General features: G+C 43.5%; 1 protein-coding gene across 1 annotated transcript; it reads left to right on the top strand.

The window, feature by feature from the left end:
* Positions 1 to 569: 569 nt before the first annotated feature.
* LOC119179605 (putative phospholipase B-like 2) lies at positions 570 to 21,318 on the top strand. The gene is made up of 12 exons (XM_075869344.1): positions 570 to 747; positions 4,005 to 4,212; positions 5,049 to 5,295; positions 6,412 to 6,512; positions 9,080 to 9,297; positions 11,304 to 11,395; positions 11,639 to 11,796; positions 13,103 to 13,195; positions 13,756 to 13,827; positions 14,627 to 14,779; positions 18,996 to 19,155; positions 21,084 to 21,318. Exons 2-12 carry the CDS (start codon positions 4,022 to 4,024, stop codon positions 21,264 to 21,266), a joined length of 1,668 nt encoding a protein of 555 aa, XP_075725459.1. The 5' UTR covers positions 570 to 747; positions 4,005 to 4,021; the 3' UTR covers positions 21,267 to 21,318.
* Positions 21,319 to 21,627: the final 309 nt, after the last annotated feature.

Consider the following 21,627-nt stretch of genomic DNA (forward strand, 5'->3'; position numbering starts at 1 on the left):
TACATACATACGTACATACATACATACATACATACATACATACATACATACATACATACATACATACATACATACATACATACATACATACATACATGGTACGTAAACACGCAAGAAAGAGCAAAGGAAGAAGAGAGAAGGAGGGCCGGCAACGTGACAACTTGCTCCTCAGATAGTAGGCAGTACCGTGCTTATCAGATGTGCCCTGAAGTCTCCAGTGCTTGCCGTTGGAAGTGCACAACACTTGCGGATTTGTACAATGTATGTCTGTGTGAACAATATCGCCTTTGTGCCCCTTTATGGCGATGCTAGTAAAGCACCTGTCGCTAAAGGTATACACTAAAAAGACTTGAGGAAGCAGATATGGTCCGATAGTCGGAGGCACCTTCGATAAGCCAGCTCACCGAGCTAGGGTTTGTAATCTGCGACGCTGCTTTGTTTACATTGATTTTGAATGGGCAGTCTATCTGATGGGAAGGCTACCACTTGACAGCCATCGACCGAGCCCCGAATTCTCCGGTCAGGAGTGGCCTGATATAAGCCGCACCACGGCGTGGGTGTAAGATTTCGCAGCCGAGTCGTGCTCCTCAAGCGACGCTTATCTGAGTAGCGCTCACAGGCAGCTTGCAGGGAAAAAGAGCATCACAAGCGCGACTGGTGGGCATATCATACGTCGTGTGCTGCACAAGGTGGGGACAAGATTTTCTGGCTCTTTCAGGGACGCAGTGCACCTCGTATCATCTTTGGGTGAGTAAATATTTAGAACAACTTCGTATTCCAAGGACTAAGAGAAGCGAGATCACGAGTGCACTACGTCGTTGTTTAGACGTAAGCGCCCCGGAGTTGTCTAAATAACCCGTTCAACATTGTTTTAAGGTGAGGGAAAAAGTGGCAGCCTTCAAGAAGACAACTTTTTTTGTCAAAATCTTGGATTCCATGACATTTCGTGTAGAAGTAGTTTTCATCATTCAAAAGTGGGCTCAGTTATGATGCACTCACACGCTTACGGTGCCACCGGTACTCAACAGCAACGAAAATGTTTGAAAACATGACAGCGGCAGTGTGCATCTCAATATGATACTCGCGTTCTCATCGAAGCGAAATGCAAATTTATATAAACTATATCATAAAAAATGTGAGATTAAACCAAGCCACAATTCTAGGGCCTAGTGGGGGACTTTGGTGACTTGTTCAATTGACTTGGACAACTTAACTGCTCTTACGCAATTTTCACCGCTACAGCATTTATGTCAAGTCGGCCATTCGTTGGTCGTGTTTCTGCTGTTTCTTGCTGAGCGAATAAAGCACCGCTTATTCTGGTAAAATTTCCCTCAGAGTTGTGTTAGCTCGAGTGAAGGAGGAATACAAAAAGTATGATAATTCCGGGAGCATTCAGAGTAACGTCATTTTCACGAGAACACGTCGAGGTGGGCATTCTGTAATAACATTAAAATACGTCATCAACAGTGAGCAAACCTTTTCGACGGCTTCTGATAACATATGTAGCAATAGCGGCTTCGAAAGTTTATCCACTTGGCCCGAAGCTTTTGTCCAAGTGACTATCATGCTGCACTGCTGAATTCGAGGGCATTGCCTCGATAGTGGCATCGGCGGCCGCATCAAGTTCTAGATAGGCGCTAGAAACTATTGTGAATTTCGCTTCTTGGGTCTGCACGACAATCGTGAACTGTTGCCTGGAGACTCGGTTAGAATTTACGTTAGCTTCGTCTCGCACAGGACGTGGAGGCTGTTCCGATGTAAGCATTTTTATGAAAACTATGCTATTTTGAAGTGACTCATGATGAAGTTGAAGTTAGAATATTCGTTCGTGCCTTCGCAACTGACTGATAATTTCAACGGGAACTTTAAAAAGAACAGTAATAAATATGATAAACACATTTGTTTTGAATTTTTGTCTCTAATAGGGTGCGTGACTGGCATAAACACTTCAGTTATGTGTGTTAAAGAATGGGAAGTAAGATTTGCTACAGTGTGAGTCTAGCAGGAAGTATTCGTTGTAGCGTTTTATTTATTTAAGTTTATTTTTGTATGTCTAGTCATGTTGAGACCAAAGTATGAGCCTTAACTCGCGTACATTTGGCCGAGGTTTGTAGATGAAAAAAAATTGAATCTTCTGAAACAAAAGACGACTGACATACCACTCTTGTTTGAAATTTTTGGACTTTCTCCACCCTCTCTACCAAAAACAGCGAGCAAGCAAACAAACAAGTAAAAATAAACAAACATAACATTATTCACCCATGTAAACGTCAGCGCTGCACATTGAGGGAGCTGAAGAGTCAGCCCAACAGCAACTAAAGATAAAGATAAAGAAATTAAAAATGTCTTTGGTATAGTGCAAGTTAAGCCCTAGCCTACTGCGTTTCAAAGCGAGAGTTTTACCATACATGCACCTTGATGTTCAAAATTGCTTTGAAAAGCAAAAGCGTTGTGAATATTAAGTAGTGAAGCGAGTGTCCTATTACATGTATTATTGCGCGGCGGAAGCGTACAATTTCTCAAGGTGTTCAAACGATAGAGTTGCGCGACAAGTGGTTGGTTTAAAATTTACCCATGACAAAACACTCTGGCATAAACTGTAATCATCTTCGAAATCATTGGCCTCAACAAAGTGGGCAGATGTGCAGGTGCACTTGATGCCTTACCGACGCGTAGTGAGTAATTTGACAGTAAAAAAAAAAAAATATGGCATAGTAGGAAATCCGGAATTGTACTTGCTGTGGGCATTCTAGGTAATCGGAAAGAGCCCATTCTATGGGTTCAGACGTCCCTTTCTATGCAGCACGGCTGAGGTGTCACAGTGACATGTGAACCTATAGGCTATAGCGATTGAGTCGGTGACGTGAACGGCGCCTGATTACGCTAAAGCGTCCTACTCTTGAAAGTGACACTCAAGTAATTCAAGTTTTATAATGATACGCAAATAAGTTAGTGGAAACGCATGAAACCCACGTGCAAGCAAAAAAAAAATGAGGCCACAACAGTTGATGCAACGCAAGCCCTAGGCATGACGGAACTGACAACCTCGATTATGTACATTGGCAAACTTCCCATTCTCCGTGGCATTGGGTTTAAATATGCCTTGATGTTTAAAATTTTCAATTTTAGACGCCAAAAGTACTAAACAGGGCAGAACAAGCGCTTGAAAGGAAAGCTTACTTCGCGTTAAAGAAGGAAGGAGCAGAATAGAAAAAAAGGAAAGCTATTGCTAACCTATCTGGAAAGACCGGTATGCTACCTTTCATGGTCAAGTACGCCCACTCCCCAGTGGAGGTGCTTATCAAAGCACGGTAGGTGATTGTATTTTTCGCCGAGTTCACTTTTGGAACAAAGACATTAAGTGCAATAAAGTGAAAATCTCAAGTGTCTCATCGCGAGGAGATAATGAGCGAAACACAGCTGGCAAGATAAGTGTTACGAAAACACTCGTGACGTTCTCCAAGTGAGCGAGTGGCTATAGGGTTGAGAACGACTGATTTCGACATGACCATGCGACGCCGCAGGGACTTCACAAATGACCAGAATAGACGACGCTTTTTACTGACATTTCATAATGAGATTATCAAATTAATTGGTCGATTGACGAAACGACAACCGATCCTGGACCGAAGGTAGTGACACACCGCGCGGAATGAGAACGCACAAAGGGCGTGGAACAGCGTGATCGGCTGAGTACGTCAACATTAATTAATGCACTTCTCGCACACTGCGGCTTTTTAAGTTTTGCAGGAAGTTTGGTCGCCGGTTATATAGAATAACGCATTACCAAACGTGCACCAGTCTTTTGCCTAACAAAGCGGCAATGTAATTTGCGGTCGTATTTTTTGTTATGTGAACGTTTACTGCATCTTACGCTGCATGTAATCGTAAAAGTCTTGTAATTCAAAAAAAAAAGTCTAGTACCTTGCAATGACCAGTGAAGTTTTGTCTAGTAGAAGACTCTAGTCTTTAAAATGAATCTATTTGGCTCACTTCCTCTGCAGGCGTCGAAACCATAACTATGAGGGGTGCCAAGATTATGTTGGTGCTCGCTGTGGCGGAGGCCTTGTGCCAGGTGAGCTCGGGCAAGGACGCCTGGGTCAGCCTCACCTACGTGCCGGCCTCTTTCGAGATCAAACATGGACGCCCTCCTAGAGACAGCAACGATGCTGTTGCCTGGGGATCGTTCCAAAATGCCATCAACGAAACAGGGTAAGTTGAAGAACAACAACTAGAACAGCAACCACCAGTTTGGACACAATTTCCTAGTTTGCTGAAAGCTTTACTATGAATCATTGCGTGTTCTTTGAAATAGAAAAAACACCAAGCATACGGCATCCGTCGGCGTTGGCACCTGATGGCGAGAAAGTTCACGTGACCAAGCGATGGCTATGCACGAATTTTGATGCGCCACTGATGAATTGCGTTGACCCACTTGGCCCACAAGACAACCTCTCTGCCCCAGCCCCCCTCCAATCAAAATGAAGTCGACGCCCGTACAAAACTGACTTCGTCCACTCCTGAAATGGATTATGCCCACTCCAGCAATTCAGGTGGCTCACGCTCAGAATGCACTGCCGTTTCTTTTTTTTCTCCTTTTCACACCATTTGTCCTTTACCTATATAGTGAAGGATAACGAACCAGAAGCGCGTCTGATTGAACTCCATGGCTTTAGTTCCTTCTTTCCCCTTGTCTCTAGTCTTAAAATTGAGATTTTGCAGGTGAAAGACTGCAGAAACTCGGTGTCAAAACTGTCTTGTTCCACCCATAAAACTGACTTCCGACACATTCGACCAAGAGATCACGTCATCTGACGTAGCTACATCACAATGGGACAACTTATAGTTAGAAGGTCATATGACCAAGCGATTAGGGCATGTGAAATTATAACCTAACAGGGAAGCTTAAGTGTAACTTATTCTAAACCATTCGTGTTCTTGGAAAAGTATGGTTATACGCAGTTAGAAACAGTCTTCTTCTTACTTTTACATTGCCCCACTTGTTCAGGACATTAACCTTTTTCCTCAATTGTTGGGTGTCCCCTTAGGTTCGGCTACCTCGAAATCTACACGAACGAGAGGTTACCGGACGAGTACCAGGCCTACGGGGCGGGATTTCTAGAAGGCTACCTTACCAAGGACCTCATTCGCATGCACTTCGATAACCAGTGGGCGGACTACTGCGTCAACGAGACAGCATACTGCAAGAAGCTTTACGACTTTTTCAACGAGAACGTGCGTCACATGAACGAGCAGGTCGAGCAGTACCGCTCTACCAGCCCATACTGGCATCAGGTAGAGTAAATATTTTTGTCAAAGTTGATACGTTTCTTGTGTCTGTTGTGGAAGTAAATGGTAGCTGTGCCAGTTTGCAAGCGATGCAGTTGACGTTGAAATTCGTTACGCCTCGTATGCTTTCGAGAAACAGAAGGTGAATGTGGTGACCAATTCGAACGGCACTACATCAAAGTTTGTGCTTTGCATTCAAGTTCACATGTTCGTAAAGGCGTAAATGAAACGTGATTGAGGAAAATATGCATAGGATGAATCCATTCACTCATAAAGTTTAATACTTATTCGCCGCTGACACTGTGTGTCTCGTCAAACGCTTACTTTCTTCAACGGCAGATGAAGTTGGAAGGTTAAGGTTTGCTTGAGAACTTTATTCTGTTTTTTTTTGTTTGCCTTGGCATGCAGACTGTCGCCCCTGAGCTGCGTGAGTTTCGACGCGAAATATGTGACCCTATATGCGGTTGAAACGAACGGAGCAATTGGATGTTAGAATAAAGCATGTGAATTAGGGTTGAAAGCTATTCGCCTACGTAGTTCACAAGATCGTATAATATTCTTCGACGATGTCATCAGGGGCACTTCTATCACGTCACATGCCTTTTCCACACTCTAGCTTTTGGGCACATGCGCCCTACACCCACTAGACCATTGCCGTTAGATCATGGGACTGACTGTGCACTCCATACAGCTTTTTGTCCTATACTTCACTTACCGCTGCTGTTGTCTATAATACCGCAAGCGAATCGTCCGATCATTGCCCAAGTATCAGGCTCAATGCAAGATCGTTTTACCGAAGGCTTCGTAACATGTACCCTGCGCCTACCATCAAACCCAACATCTCTAAAAGAATCGAGAGCGTAAGGCTGGCTGGGCAACACGTGCTCCTTGGCATGCCACACTGCAGTGAAACCTATAACGCAGAAGCAACTGCGCGAATGCTAGCCGAAACGGGTTCAAACGCAAGACGCTTTCGAAGTCTAGCTGTCTCAATTCCAACCATAACGGGCAGCACCTGTCTCTGATGGTAGAATTGGGATTGTCTATAACGGTGATGATTGGATGCAGAGGGCTTAACTGGTTTAGGTAATGGTTATATAACTTTGTGGCTATTAATTGCAGGTAGACCTGATCCTCAATCAGATGGCAGGTTTGGACGATGCCCGGAGAGGCCACACTCAGTACTTTCCCAGTTGGTCGTACGTAAACGCCACAGATCTGCTGTGAGTATGACTTCTTTGCCAGAACACCTCTTGCCGGGAGCTCAGAGGCTGACCGAACTGCAACGATCATTTCTGTAGCACGTATAAATCCACTTGTGATAAGATTTCACGTATCATTCGGATAACTACACAGACTCCGCATATGGTATTACTATGGGTTGATCACCTAAGTTGCCATCGCATTTTGTAGCCTGTGTTTAGTATTAACTAAACACTATGTTTAAGTAAAGAGCTGCGAAATGCAATAGAAGGCAAGAACTTCAACTGCTGCATGCAGTCAACGTTATCGATAGCCTTGTGTACACTACATTGTTGATCTTCGTTGTCTGCCCATTATAAGACACTCTGTGTTTCGAGCTTACAGCGTTATCAAGCGGTATCAAAGGATGTAGACAGGACATTGGTCAATCTTTCGAGATGTCGCGCTCTTTTGCCTCTCACAGTTTTTGGTAGCGTGGTTCTTGTGGGTCCTTATTCATGCTAAATATGAAATGCGAATCATTTTTCAGCGAACTTGAGTGAAATTAGGCGTGTCTATCTATCTATCTATCTATCTATCTATCTATCTATCTATCTATCTATCTATCTATCTATCTATCTATCTATCTATCTATCTATCTATCTATCTATCTATCTATCTATCTATCTATCTATCTATCTATCTATCTATCTATCTATCTATCTATCTATCTATCTATCTATCTATCTATCTATCTATCTATCTATCTATCTATCTATCTCTCTATCTATCTATCTATCTATCTATCTATCTATCTATCTATCTATCTATCTATCTATCTATCTATCTATCTATCTATCTATCTATCTATCTATCTATCTATCTATCTATCTATCTTTTGTCTGTCTGTCTGTCTGTCCGTCCGTTCACCAATCCAGCCGGACGCTAGTTATATTCTGGCATAGCCGAGTTAAGTCACCGCTAATTTTTTTCATCATGTTTCTCATGCTGAATGACTGTATTGATGTGGCTGTACCTTTAGATCGGGCGGTGGCTGGCGCCACCAAGCCGTAATACTTAGTGTACTAAAAACTAGATTTATCTTTTTCTTCCTCTAAATAGGGAGGTTGAAGACTGGTACTTTGCAGTGAAGGGCTTAATTTGCACTCGTGCGTGGACTTTAGCCACCAATCAGATAGCCTCCTTCTAGTTAATTCTACCTGCTTAAAGTCTATTGAGCTCTCCCTTTTCCTAAACACCAGTTCTTTGAAAAACTCAGCGCCATCATCCTGAAATATAGTGTGAAGCCTTTTACAGAATTTTATCAAGTGTTCGGCAGTTTCCTGCCCCTCTCCACACACACTGCATACCCTGTCTACCCCTTCGTAATTGGCCTGATATGTCTTGGTTCTCAATACTCCCGTTCTCGCCTAAAACAGTAGAGAACTACCCCAAATATTATCATAGGTCCTTTCCGTGACAATTTCCTGCTTAAAAGTTCGATAGATCTCAAGTGCAGACTTCTTAATCATGCCAATTCTCCACATATCAGTCTCAGCTTCCATCACCTTCGTCTTAACCGATAATTTTTTTTGGTTTGGCCCCTTGCTGTTTTTAAAGTATTTACCAGTAAATTTTCTGGTTTGCTTCCTCCATTTTGTATCAACATTCTTCATGTACAAGTAGCTGAATACCTTCCTAGCCCAACGCTCCTCCCCCATTTCTCTCAATCGCTTCTCTAATTTTATCTTGCTGCTATAGCTTCCCTGCCCTCAAATATTGTCCATCCCATATCACATTGTACTCCCTGATTTAGTGTATTCCCGTGAGCTCCTAAGACAAGCCTACTTAATCCACGTTGCTCAATTTCTAATCTTGCTTGAACTTCTGATCTCATGCACAAGACTTCATTGTCGAACGTCAGCCCAGGAACCATGACCCCTTTCCATATTCCTCTCACAATATCATACCTATTGTAATTCCACAGTGCCCTATTTTTCATCACTGCTGCATTCCTGTTACCTTTAGTCGTCCCGTATATTTCGTGTTCCCTCAGGTACTCGGTCCCATTGCTTATCCATATGCCCAGATATTTGTATTTATCTGTTATCTCTAGCGTGACCTCCTGTATTCTAAGCTCACTACCTTCGTTGTCATTGAAAATCACGACTGCTGATTTTTCCTTACTGAATCTAAAATCTAACCTATCTCCCTCATTAGCGCAGATGTCCATCAATCTTTGCAAATCTTCCTTGTTGTTGGCCATTAGCACTATATCATCTGCGTACATTAATGCTGGTAGTGCCTGATCAATGAGTTTTCCTTGTTTGACTAAAGAGAGGTTGAAGCCCAGTTTACTTCCCTCTAATTTGGTCTCTAATCCTTGTAGGTACTTCATGAATAATAAGGGTGACAGGGGACACCCCTGCCTAAGCCCCCTGTCCGTCTATTCAAGCGCCACCTGGTGCCAGCTTGCCCAGACATTTCTTTTGTCTTGAAAAACTTTTTAGGCGCAAAAGTTCACTACACTTCGCACGAAAGCCCGAAGAAGACATTAACTTTTCGTCACGACATTATTCCGAAAACAGCCATGTGTCTTCGATTCCAGGTTCCTGAATGCGGACGGTGACTTGGAAGACCTCGAGGGTGCCCTGAAGCGTCGCGTCGGCCGCAAGGTACTCGGCTCAGGCTCCTGCTCAGCTCTCGTCAAAGTGCTGCCCGGAAACAGGGACATCTACTTTTCCCAAGTGACGTGGTCCACCTACGCCAGCATGCTCCGGATACTCAAGAAGTACTCGCTGCGTTTCCACAAGACCTTTGAATCGAGTGAGTACAGAATACAGAGGATACGGCTTACTCGACGTATTTCACCACCGATGCGGTGAAATAAGTTTAGAAGATTATAACGGCATCAGGTCTTGAAAGGAAGCAATGTTTAGGAATCGCTCTGAATTGAGGTCATACTGCACTTGATACAATCAGGCTGAACCTCGTGGTCTCAAAAGATCTTACAGTGGTATCTAGATTCTACATAATGTAGAATGTAGATGGACTCCGGCAGAAAACAGATATCGACAAAAAGCTTCATGAATTTGGACTGATGCCAAAAATGTAAAAAAAAAATTGTGTTAATGCTTGGACATAAAAGAGCATATAAATATTGCTCGGTAATTAAAGCTCTAAGTTACTCAATGCAGACAGCAGCACGTCAAGGTGGGCATAGCCGCTTGAAACGAAATTAGCGTGGCGTGACGTTCTTTACGCTGTCTTTCGAAACCGTAAAAACGCTGAAAGTACAAATGCGGGCAGAGTCAACACAACGTTGAATTTGCAATTTGAATAAAAGTAAATAATGGCACTTGCCACGGCTACGTGCTAGTAGCTTTTTCTTTGAACAAAATTTTGTCGAGCTTGCATTGTAGTGCATTTTTTTTTTCTGAGAGCCTTTTAAAGTGTAATGCTGCTAAATACAGATGAAGTATGAGATCAAGGCAATTTAACCAGAACAGATGCTACCGCATAAATGCTCACTAGGAATATAGACTCCCTGATGAAGTTAGGCACATGTTTCAGCGATAAGACTTGTTTAATTGAAAAAAAAAGCGGTTGGTGCGAAGAAACACCACTCAATCTTTTTATAAGAAACCATTATACTGTTGCCGATTCCAGAAGTGCATTGCTCAACCAGCATTGTTAGGTCTGGCAGCATACGTGCGTTGGGTAACAAACATTTGTCATGCTATTGCTGTCAAAATGTATGAACTGAAGGTTAGCGCACAAGCTTCAACGCCGAATGACAATTCCGACTATTACTCTCGCGTCCATTAGTTGTTCTGCAACTTGTATTGTCTTTTCATTTATGTCCTCGAATTCAAGCAGGTACACTGTTTTTTGTTTTTGCAATAATGTAGTATTGTCCATAGTATTTACTGATGCCTTTGTGCCTATCTACTTCCCTCCTATCATGTATTACCATGAAAATGGTCTTCAAAGGACATTTTTTGTTTGCTTAGTTGTTTTTATTCGATCATTCATCTTGCCCAACAGCTCCAAGAGGAGTACTGAGTAAGAGGGGTATACAGAAATATGACAATAAACAAAACATAAAAGAACTACTTGGTACGAAAAATGCACCTCAGAAAGAAAAAATAAACAGTATAAGCAAATGTAGCTTGCGAAAACATACAGAATAGTCATCATTATAGAAAGTCAACGAAGTACATAAATTTCCTATAATTCGTGAAATTCATCAGTACTGTTTAAGGAAATGATATCACGTTTGAGATTCTTCTATAGCGCAGTTGCACGCAACAAGGCAGCGTTGCAACTCAGATTACCATGTGGTAAGTCTCATTATGATTCGAAACGGGTGGTATGGTAGCCACCGCCAGACAACATCTGGCATAGTTCTGATGTTCTCGTTCACCTTTCGACAGCGTGCGTGTGACGTCTCGGAGGCACAACATGACTGCGATTTGGCAGATAAAATGACAGTCATGCAGTGTATTGCGTGGTAATTACCATTCTTCAGTGCGATAATAACAAAGCTGAAGCGATATGGGTCTTTGTGCTTGAATATCGAAGGAAACAGAGCATGCGATGTACTGATAACAGCAACAGGACATCGCAAAATTGGTGCCACACAAAGTTCGCGCTACTACATGGCTGTTTCAATACGTCAGTGAGAGTGATGTTTAGACGACGATTGCACCAGGTACTGCGCTCTCACGTGTCCGCCATGACATTGTGTTTTAAGCGCGCAACCATAGTTGCCCACCAAACAGCCGAATACATTTGCATAAATCGTGAGCCCATGTACTTTCCTTTTATAGCCGAGCTGATTCCTGGCCACACGCTCACGTTCTCGTCTGCACCAGGAAGGATCTTCTCCGGCGATGACTTTTACCTGATTTCGTCTGGCCTGGTAAGCACGGCGGCCAATATCTCGCTGAAACAACCTAACACTCTTATGGCAAAAACATTTGGCGCATCAAACCTTACTGACTTCTTTAACCTGAAAGTTTGTTTCCTATCGGCGCTGGCCACGGCTGCTTCTTTGCGTCAGTCGTCAATTATTGGCGTCGTTAACTTCACCTTATCATGAGCATATCAAACGAAGCCACGGGAAGGGATGAATGAGACGATGACACGGTACCTGTTTATGTAGGCGACCATGGAAACAACAATCGGCAATGGCAATACCGACCTTTACCAGTACATCACGCCTCAGACAAACTTGGAGTTCGTGCGCAACATTGTGGCCAACCGACTGGCGACCACGGGCAAGGAATGGAGTGACCTGTTCGCTGAGCACAACAGTGGAACGTGAGTTACTTATGCTTCGAGCCACAGTTAACTACAGGCAACCGAAACACAAATGGAACCGGATAGTCAGGTGACTGTGTATTGCACGGTCGTTTGCCAGCCTCGCCAAGGGGACGTTGAATGACGTGATCGCCACGTTGACTGCGACGGAGTAATTAAGAACTCCAAGCCTGTGTGGAAACTGCAGCACAGTCACAACGAACGCTGGAATGCGCCATTTGTAGACCGCATTTTAAATACTCTTGGGGCCAATAATACAGGTATACACCTGCAAGGTATCCACTACTCCAATAATTGATTTGATAGCTGATGATGATGAAGACTTACGGCTGAGCCATTTATAAAGGGTTGAAAGCAGTGAACGATCCATTCGTTAAGCAATCTATATTGTAAGATGCCTGGTTAGACAATATGCATTATGGGATGCCTGGTTGTTTTTTAACTCTTCTACTACACTTTATTAGATAAGTTAATGCAGTTGCTTTTTGGCATAACGCTTGTACAGGGTTTTAGTGTGTTGCTTTTAGAGAAGCAGCATGACTCTGCTTTAGAATACGGGGCTAACATTAAGAGGACGTAGGTTTGAACCCCGCTCTAGCCAAAATATTTCTTCTTCTTTCATTTTGTTTCCTTGTTTTTGGCGATAGCGCTTATTGACATTGACGGTGGTGGCGAACAATACGGCCTCCTTGTGATTCCCTATCAGCTTTCGCTGTAAAACTGTATACGTACACGAGGCCATTGACGTAGATGCAAGGGCAATGTTCTCACTGTCTGACACATTGAGCCACCGTATTTTACTGAAAAATGGAACAAGAATGCGGCAGTGACCGCTTTTCCGGTAACCACATCGAGGTACACCAGCAAACATAGAAGGAATCGAATCGAACGAAAAGTAGAAGGTATACCAGAGTCTGTGGCATTCTATGGCGTTGCTACCAATGACGCGAAGTAATACAATCCGTCATTGTGTCACTAGCCACAGCAGCTGCAAACCCCTTATGGACAAGACGGTTTGCGAGAAGAGTCCATGTACCATGGACTACACAATTATCGAGATTCTTTGATTGATCGAAGTTCATAGGTTTCTGCGACGTTGTTTTTAATTTTGACATCATGGTACTTTCAATGCACAAAGCACAAGAGTTGAGATTTTTAGCCATTCCCTGGAACCTTTCCTATGTAAAGATTCATTACAAAACAGAAAAGAACTGTAACCTGAAAAAAAGACATCATAACAAGATGCTTAGGTAGCCACCTTTCCACGCACTTGCTTGTTTCTTCTAAGGCTTCCGTGTTGATGCAGGTACAACAACCAGTGGATGGTGCTGGACTACAAGAAGTTCACACCCGGCAAGCCGTTACCTGATGGACTTCTTTACGTGCTGGAGCAAATACCGTGAGTGTCGGAACACCCTTGACTCGCACCGACGCATGTAACTACAGTACTTATGTATTCGGATAACTACAGTAATTATGTATAAGGTTAAATATATTATGAAAATATCAAGGATATCCAAGCAAAAGAAATTTAGAAGATGAATATGTTGAAATGCTTATATTTGGCACTATTCTGAACAGCAAAACAAAACTTGGCATTGGTCTTCTTCAGAATGGCGCCCAAATATCCTGTAGCTCAGTAGCCTGTATAAGGTAATTTTGGTAACTACTATCTCAGACCCAAGTGTGATTTCTTTACTTCAAAACTGCGGGAAGGCTGAGTGCGCTAGTTTGTTATCTCAGGTGGGGGAGCTGTTACTAGGGGTGATCGATATTCTTGGTGTTATTTAATTACTTGGGTTGTACTGAGAGGACAGTGTTATAGCCGTGTGTAATGTTTCGATATATAACAAATAGCACTCACAACCATTGTCGAATTATTCCGCAATTCATGGTTAGTGATTTAATCAAACGTTTAGAGGGTCACCCTCGCATTATTATTTTCGTTAACTATTACAGCCACTACATCAACATCACGGATGCAACCAACGTGCTTCGGGACCAATCGTATTGGCCCAGCTACAACGTACCGTACGTACTCTGCTTCCATTAGTGTTTATTGGACATATGTTGTGTTCAGAAGCACATATATTCACAAGTATGCACTAGCTACCTTGTATACTAATGCGAAAAACATTTTATATGCGTAATGACGGTAGAGTATTAATGACTGGAAACGCTGAGAGGTGCAATGAAATTGTGTCAAGTTGGTGCAATAGTTAAGTGAGTGGTATCGCACTACGAACCAAACGTCACGAGTTGTAAACCCTGCCTTTCGCATCTCGAGACATAGGAAATTGTATAATGCTCATTTCCTTATACATAGGTGGATGGTAAGGAACACCAGGTGACCAAGGATTTTTTTGGTAGTCTCCCACAGTGGCGCACTGATCAGTCAGGTGGTGAGACATTAAGTCCTACAACTAAAATTAGATTTTTGGTCGTATTTCACCACATTCGACCACAATTTTCTGCTACTAAAATATTTTCATACTATATATTGCGTCAAGAAAAGTTCCAGGAACTAAAGAACTAAAGGAATCTGACAGCTAAATATGAGCTGACTGTTTGGCACCAATCTACGTGCCGCAATACCTTTCGAAACATAGGTGGTTACCTGAGCGAAAATAGCGTAAAGTCTGTGAGTTTTCGTGTATATAAGCCACTCTCAAATGCTTCGCTCAAGTGTATACTATAATAAAGGCACACGCGCAGCTAACATTTGTCAATAAGTAGTACTCCTGCTTAATTTTTGTATGTCTAAGGGCAATGTTAAACTGTCAGGGCTACTTTAGTTTGATTGTGCTTGGCGCTAATTTTATTAACGCAGTTCATCGGAGTTTATCTTCAACATGAGCGGTAACCAGAAGCAGGTGGAAAAGTTTGGCGACTGGTTCACGTACGACAAGACTCCACGAGCACTCATCTTCAAGCGAGACCACGGCAACGTCCAAGACATGGACTCAATGATCAAGCTTATGAGGTAAGACGGGTCATGATAGTGTATGGCATCAATGAAGTTTGACGTCCGAAGTTTATTCATGATTAAATATATAAATCATTTACACAGTGGTTCACTGGGAAATGGTGAGGAAAAGACAACCGAATGCTTGACAGCTCAACGACCTTCGTTCTGGCCACAATAATTCGTAACACTGCGTATGTATATTTATGTAAAGCATAGGTAAGTAAGCATAAATACATAAGTTCAATGCATTTTGAAAATACAATAAAACAGAAAAAAACAATAATAAGAAAGTGAAAGTAGATCTATGTAAAACATAAACACACAGGCTCGATACAGTGAAAATAAAATAGGTATTGATACACAACGAAACACACACACACACACACACACACACACACACACACACACACACACACACACACACACACACACACACACACACACACACACACACACACACACACACACACACGCACGCACGCACGCACGCACGCACACGCGCACGCGCACACACACACATATACAACCGTGGTTGTGTAGCAGTGAACAAGTGAAAGCTTGCGGTTAAGTCAGCAGTATCTTGTTGGGCTTGAAATAGTTTAAGGTGCGTGCGTTTTCGGAAAGTACATGAGGTGCGCATATCTTACACAAAAGAAGATGAAGAAGAAAAAAGAACGCATGGTATTTGAAGCATGAGTAGATAAGCTGTCATGCTACGTGACGATTGAACGCCACCTATCTTCTGTTCCCGGTGCGGTGGTCTAGTGGCTAAGGTACTCGGCTGCTGACCCGCAGGTCGCGGGATCGAATCCCGGCTGCGGCAGCTGCATTTCCGATGGAGGTGGAAATGTTGTAGGCCCGTGTACTCAGATTTGGGTGCATGTTAAAGAACTCCAGGTGGTCGAAATTTCCGGCGCCCTCCACTACGGCGTGTTTCATAATCATATGGTGGTTTTCAGACGTTAAACCCCACAAATCAATCAATCAACACCACATTTCTTCACCATAAAGTGTCGTCACTGAATTCCGTAACTGGATTCTTATACCAATTCTGCCAGCTGAAAATGGAGCGGAATACGGAGAAAGAAAAAAAATGGCCGGATATCTGCTTGTTACACTGCAAATGTCGTCGAAAGACGATAGCCTTGCGTCTGGCCAGAGTGAACAAAACGTTTATTTATGTTTGGTGAATCGGTGAATGGTATTTTGGAGGCGCTGCGTAAGAGTGCATAGAGCGTGTAGTGGAGGCAAACGAGCGCATCAAGTCACGTCACATGAGAGACATGAGCACTATCTGGCAGTTATCTCGGAAAACGAAGCGCGTGCACCCTGCCCACCCGTGTCGGAGGTGATAAGATGTAGAACGCAAGGCGACGGGCAGGTACCACCACAGTACCATCTTAGCAAAGCGTCGGAAACACTTGTCTTTTCGTGCAAGCGTTGCATGGTCAGCGCAACGCGATAAACACTACGGTCCTTAGAATTACTATGCTTTTTCTGCTAAGAGACACACATACAAAATATCGATGTGTTGTTATGGTGGCTTAGATGTGTGCAATAATAGTTTTTTAATTGCCAATCGCATAGGTATGAACGCTGGGTATTGAGCAATAATGCTGCGGATGGGGTCGGTCATTTGGAGTATCGTTTGGCCACTTTGGTGCCGTTTAGAGGGTCGTTAAGGGCTGACAGACAGACAGACAGACAGACAGACAGACAGACAGACAGACAGACGGACGGACAGAGAGACAGACAGACAGACGGACGGACAGAGAGACAGACAGACAGACAGACAGACAGACGGACGGACAGACAGACAGACAGACAGACAGACAGACAGACAGACAGACAGACAGACAGACAGACAGACAGACCAAAATATTTGCGTCGAAGGTCCCCAAGAAAGGCTATCGTCTTTAAATATCGAATATCAGGTTGAATTTTGAGCAGTGACATGTTGTTGATATGCAATGTCGCGTGCCCCAAGTCTCTCTTAGAGGTCTCTTGTGTCAAAGCCAAAAGGGATTCTTTATCGCAACATCAGATATTTCTTGCTATTTCATTGGCCATTCTGCTGAGACAGCTCACTGCCTGTCCAGACAACACATTGTCGTGCTGCTACAAACATTGGTTGTAGCACTTGAGCTCGCAGTTGTAGCAAGACACGCTCGTCATAATATTCTGTTGTTGCTACAGGAAATCTCTGCCGGAGATTAGGAATGCGTAGTAACTCCACAAAGATATTGCCGCAACAGCAGCACTTCATGTTGCCACGATAAATAATTCTACTCTCCTTTGGCTTGATGTATGGAAAAGAGCATTATTGAAAAAAAAATCTAAGTAATTGTGGTTGGACCGCTAGACGTCTGGGAGCACCCTGGTCGAGCTCTAGGAAGGCCCGCTCCACTAGCCACAACTGGGCGTCTGAACCAGTGGCCCCAAAAGTGAGCCACTGGTTCAGGCGAGAAAATTAAAGTGGCCTCTCATGACAAATTTGAAGGATCGAAAATACAATTCAAGTGCAAGGGAATGGGACAGCTCTACAGACAGGATAAAGATCTGTCTCGGCAACTCGGAGGCAATGTGGTCGATGGAGATCAAGGTAAAACGGATGCGCCAGATAGGGGAAAATAATGTTTTGTTGTCTGAATCTGGCACCAGGCCGAGTTTTTACGGTGGTAAAAGAGTAAAAAGAAGCAGGCGAATCTCGTCTCACGTTCCTGTACTATAACGTAATGTGACGGTAGGTAAAGATTTCCTCCGCTGGTTTTCGCACGCGTTTGGGTGAGCGGTACTCTAGGATCGGCATGGAAACATATCGAACATGTGCACCGACGCGCCCTTTCCCGGGACTACCATCATACCCAGGCACTGTCATGATAGTCACCGGATGGGTAAATCAACGAACGTTTCGCGAAAAAAACGTAAAATTGTGCTTGATAGTATATGCCTAGATTGAAGTAACGATGTGCGCATTGATTTCAATCATCTTGCTCTAATAAAGGTATGAATAGAGGACAACAGAGGAACTTAATATCTCGTCACAATCACAAAGCGTTGACATAAAAATAGAAAAGAAAAGAAAAATAGACAAGAAATTTTTATTCATCCTTCTGCTGCGCTATAAAAAAGAAGAGGATGCTATACATTTATCATAATTTTAACAGGTAAACAAGGAGAATCAAATTCCGTGGAAAATCTTGCGCAGGTGGTTGCCGAAACCACTTGTAGAAATCACAAATAACTAAAGCAAAGAAACTTTCGAGAATTTGTTAGTTTTCGAGTTAATTTATCCACAACTAAGGCAGAAGTTGCTGTTAAAATTGCCAGCACATATAGTGGGGATAAATGTCATGACTCTGTAGCTTTACTATATCCGCCATATGTCAAAAACACAAAGACGCTAGTTATGGTTGACGATTCGTACGTAATGTCCCTTACACCGGCAGTCACGATTCCCTAGACTTGCGTTGATAAAGTGATCGAGAATAACGAAGCCTGCAGAATTCCGGGGCGGGGGGGGGGGGGCTATCTGCGACGTATCAGTGAAGGTAGTTTACGAGCAAGTGACGTTGAACAGGAAGCACAGCGCCTCACTCTGTTCCTTGCCTGAAGATAAGTATAAGGTACTCGGTTCCCAGAATAACTTTCACCCCGTCCAAATTCCTACCTTGTGCTCGTGAAGTGCACTTACTCGCCGCTCACACGCTATGTGCAGCTGCTGCGTCCGTGCGCCGATCTTTACGCACATGAATACGTTATTTATGTCGCGCATTGAGACCCACAATGCGGTGATATGGTTTATACCATACTTGGGCATGCCATTTTCCTTCCAGGTGAAAAACACTATGGTAAAGAGGTTACGTCAAATTGTTTTAGAGGTACAACAATGTCTTCTTTGAATTAAGCCCTTTTCATCACTCCTCCTCCTCCCGCTCCCACTTTTCATGCTTTTTGTAAAGTTAATAAACTTTACTACAAAGTTATAGTAAAGTTCCCGCAAATACCATTACTTAAATTTTGTTTTCTCAATATTTCAAGAAACATGAAAAAAAGGCTGTTCACAATTTTTTGTATTTCTCTTTCAATTTTACTATAACAAAGCCGTAATCACCAAACGTTCAGTTCATAGACAGTTCAAGGGAAGTTAGGAGTAGTCGCAATTCTTGATTCATCGGTCAAACAATGAACACCAGCCAAAGTGCCCCCTGATTTATTGGTGCACTGACAGGTACAACGACTACAAGAATGACCCACTGTCGCGCTGCAACTGCACGCCTCCGTACAGCGCTGAAAACGCAATCTCGGCCCGGAGTGATCTGAATCCTCCGGACGGCACGTACCCCTTCGCAGCACTTGGACACCGAGCTCACGGCTCCACGGACATGAAGGCAAGGTTTCTTTGTAACGTAACTGTTTTATGATATCCTGGAGTAGTGTTGCCCCGTGTATCTCATAGCGTCCCTGTAAGACATTGTTCGGCGGAAACATAGAAGCTTGAAGAGGTAAGAAATACTTTCAACGTGGGTGTCGTTGAAGCCGACGTTTGACCAAACGAACTTGTATTATTTGAGGCTGCCACTGTTGCAGCGTTGAAAAAAATAGGTAGATACTAGCTCCACAAATTACAAAATAACTTATTAGATCAGCTGGTTACACATACAACTTTTAGTTACGTTCGTGAGCACGAGATGTCACCGGAGCCGAGCTTATGGCGAGTGGTCTTGTCTGCTACAACGCTGCGCCTGTCACAACCCTGAAAAAGACAGGTCTGCTTCTCGAAAAAGTGGCTCCAGCAGCATCCCGCGTTAACGAATGTAAGTGGTAGGTGTAACCTGCTGGTATGAGTTTTTTTGTAGTTTTGTGGGGCTAGTTTAACTGGTTCGTAATGACAAAACATTTTGTAGTATATGCCCCAACTATTCAAGAATTGCAGAGTAAACAACAACACACTCGCGCACCACTATATACCTGATTTCTTTCATGTGAACGATGAAGAAGTTACAGCAGAAATTGTCTAACTGCAAATGTTCCAGTCACTGGTTGTAGCATTATCGGTGGTAAAGTGTTTACGTGTGTTGCCGAAGCATGAGCACATGCGCTCTTGTGCTGCTCCGCCGCAGTAGGGCCCTAGTTTCCTCATGATTCCAGGCGGGTGTTCCGAAGTTATGCGAAAATTTGCTATATATAACGATCCTAGCATTAGTCATACGACGAACGAGACAATTTGTCATTCAGTTTAGTGAATATCAGGCACAATGCTACAAGTTATATTATAAATGTCAGAAAGAGAAATTTGGCTGTCGGAGGTCCTTTAATAGGAAAAACTTGCCGTTACCCTAGTAACACAGTAGTCTTGATGCGAGTTAAGCGCGATGATCTCATGACGGACTAATAGGAGGAATAGCGATGGCACGTTGCCGTTGCGATTCCGCTCATGCCGCTTCCAAGGCCACAGGAGGCTGCATCACCTGAAGTAATAATTTTTGCGAAAAAAATCGCTCACAGACCTAAATACGACAAAAGAACTTGTTTCACTAATAAGTTAATAATGAATTATTACTCCAGAATATCATGGACTAGGGTCCATGAGACTAGGGCAGTATTGGCGGCAACAACCCAGCTTATTTGCTAATAAAAAATCAGTTATTGGCAATACGCGAACAAACCCGGGTTATGCATTTTAACGTTACTTTGTTGAAATAAAGTAGCTTGTAAGAATCATTTCTATATTAAGTGACAAAAAATTAAGATTAGGTTAACTACGTCGCAGCAAGGTTGAGCTATATATGGACTTAGACGGATACAGCGTAGAGTGTTAAGGCTTGCAGTAACTTTAGGGTTTCGTTGTGATGGTGGTGGTGATAGCAACAATTATCGTAGAAACAAGGAGGGTACGCAGGTACCGCTTCATAAGTGAGTTCTACACACAACTAGTAGGTGGGGATCCATAATACGGAACCCCATTGGTGTCGGCTGCTTGCTGGGCTCATTGATGCAAGGCCTTCTGGGCCTGAAGGCCAGAACAGCTAAGAAGGGTCGTCTCCCACTCCTGCCTGGTTGGGTTGGGGATGCTGGTATACCAGAGTGGCAGGGGCAAGCCCACATCATGCGGTAGACGTCCGAGCACTTTTCCCCACAGTGTGGGCAACTGCCGGGAAGTGCTGGATCAATGTGTTTGAGTGTTGCCGGGTGCAGTGACATGTCGGAGTGATGAATTTTAGTTGAGTGCGATTCGAAGGAGAGGGAAAATTCTATCGTAACGACGATAGACAAAAAGAACATTTCTTACTGAACGAAATCATGCACGTCTGAACAGCTGACCAACTCAAGCCTCTTCGCCAACCTGGAGTTCACGGCTGTCGGTGGACCCACCTGGGACCAGGTGCCTCCGTTCCAATGGAGCACGTCAGGACTTCAGGACCGACACGAAGGGCAACCGGACCTTTGGAAGTTCACACCATTCACTCATCAGTGGCACTCATCGAGCAGCGAGATCTGACAACTCAGAAAACCAGCCCATAACAGGAGCTAAATAAAGATAAAACTACTACTGTTCTTCACTTTATTCCGAATAATTCCTGCCGCGGCATCGATGCTGCTCCAAAAATCAGCATCCCTTGTTAAACTTGGGACAGGCATTGCTTGGAGTGCGTGGGACAGAAGCGTAGGATTGCGCCGGGCGTCATAATATGTGAATTGAGCAAGGAGTGGGTGCTTTAGAGGCCCAACCAATACAAACCTCTCAGACATATTTGATCATCATCAGCACGAGGAGCATCAACAAAGTGAACAGCTGCGTATGCTCGCAAGTTTCCCTACATACTCTTAGAGGGCCCTCCGCTGATTCGTGAAAGAAATAA

The sequence above is a fragment of the Rhipicephalus microplus genome, chromosome 7 (genome assembly GCF_043290135.1).
Source record: "Rhipicephalus microplus isolate Deutch F79 chromosome 7, USDA_Rmic, whole genome shotgun sequence".
In the NCBI taxonomy this organism is placed as follows: Eukaryota; Metazoa; Arthropoda; class Arachnida; order Ixodida; family Ixodidae; genus Rhipicephalus; species Rhipicephalus microplus.